This window comes from Oxyura jamaicensis (assembly GCF_011077185.1).
Source record: "Oxyura jamaicensis isolate SHBP4307 breed ruddy duck chromosome 16 unlocalized genomic scaffold, BPBGC_Ojam_1.0 oxy16_random_OJ72716, whole genome shotgun sequence".
Lineage (NCBI taxonomy): Eukaryota > Metazoa > Chordata > Aves > Anseriformes > Anatidae > Oxyura > Oxyura jamaicensis.
Genome location: NW_023304441.1, coordinates 6275 through 7308, shown reverse-complemented (window position 1 = coordinate 7308; position 1034 = coordinate 6275). Strand labels below are relative to the sequence as shown.

Sequence of the window (1034 nt, the reverse complement as noted above, 5' to 3'; positions counted from 1 at the left end):
TGCTGGAGCTACTGGGATTGCTGGAGCTACTGGGATTGCTGGAGCTACTGGGATTGCAGGAGTTACTGGGACTGCAGGAGTTACTGGGACTGCAGGAGTTACTGGGACTGCAGGAGTTACTGGGATTGCAGGAGTTACTGGGATTGCAGGAGTTACTGGGATTGCAGGAGTTACTGGGATTGCAGGAGTTACTGGGATTGCAGGAGTTACTGGGATTACTGGCATCACTGGTGTTGCTGGCACTGCTGGTGTTACTGGAGTTACTAATGCTGGAGGTGTTGCTGGCTTTACTGGATTTCGTGATGTTACTGGTGTTGCTGGGCTGTTGGAGGGCGGGGTTACTGGCATTTGCTGGTGGTTACTGGTGTTATTGGAGTTATTAGGCTCTGGAGGAATTAAGTAACTGGAGTTAGTGGAAACTGCCATGGGGGTATGCGGGGGGTGGCTGCCACTTCGGTTTCCATGCACGGCTTCCCCTGGAAGCCCCCGGTCTGGGCGGCTGCTTGGGGGCCATGTGTCCCCCGTGGGTGTCCCTCTGCCCCCCCCCGTGGGTGCCCTTGTGTCCCGTGTGTGTCTGCCGTGGGTGCTGTGGGCATCCACGTGTCCCTGCAGGTGTCCGTGGGTCCCACGTTTTCCCCACGCATCCCCCATGGGCATCCGTGGGTCTACCCCGGTGTCTGCATGTGACCCTGTGCCCCCCTGTGGGTGCCATCCGTCCCCTCCCCGCAGGACCATGACCCTGGGGCTGCCACTACTGCTGCTGGTGTTGACGCTGCCAAGGGTGCAGGGGGGGGTAGGACCCCCCCCTGGACCCCCACCGGGCTCCCCAGAGCTCCCCTGTGGGGCCGCGGCACTGGAGGCAGTGCTGGGGCGCCTGCGGGAGCTGGAGGGAGAAGTGCGGGCGCTGCAGGGACGGTGCGGGGACAACGGGGGGCCCCAGGCCGGCACCGGTATGGGGATGGGGATAGGAAGGGTGGGGGGCATATGGGGGTGTATGGGGGTGTATGGGGGGCATGGGAGGGCGTGGGGGGGGG

General features: G+C 62.8%; 1 protein-coding gene across 1 annotated transcript in view; it reads left to right on the top strand.

Annotated features, from left to right (window-relative positions):
• Nucleotides 1-190: 190 nt before the first annotated feature.
• LOC118157986 (tenascin-X-like) overlaps nt 191-1034 on the top strand; it is a 6749-nt gene continuing 5905 nt past the window's right edge. The window contains exon 1 of the mRNA XM_035312529.1: nt 191-950. Coding sequence (XP_035168420.1) covers nt 425-950 — 526 coding nt within the window. The 5' untranslated portion in view covers nt 191-424. The remainder of the gene's footprint in view (nt 951-1034) is intronic.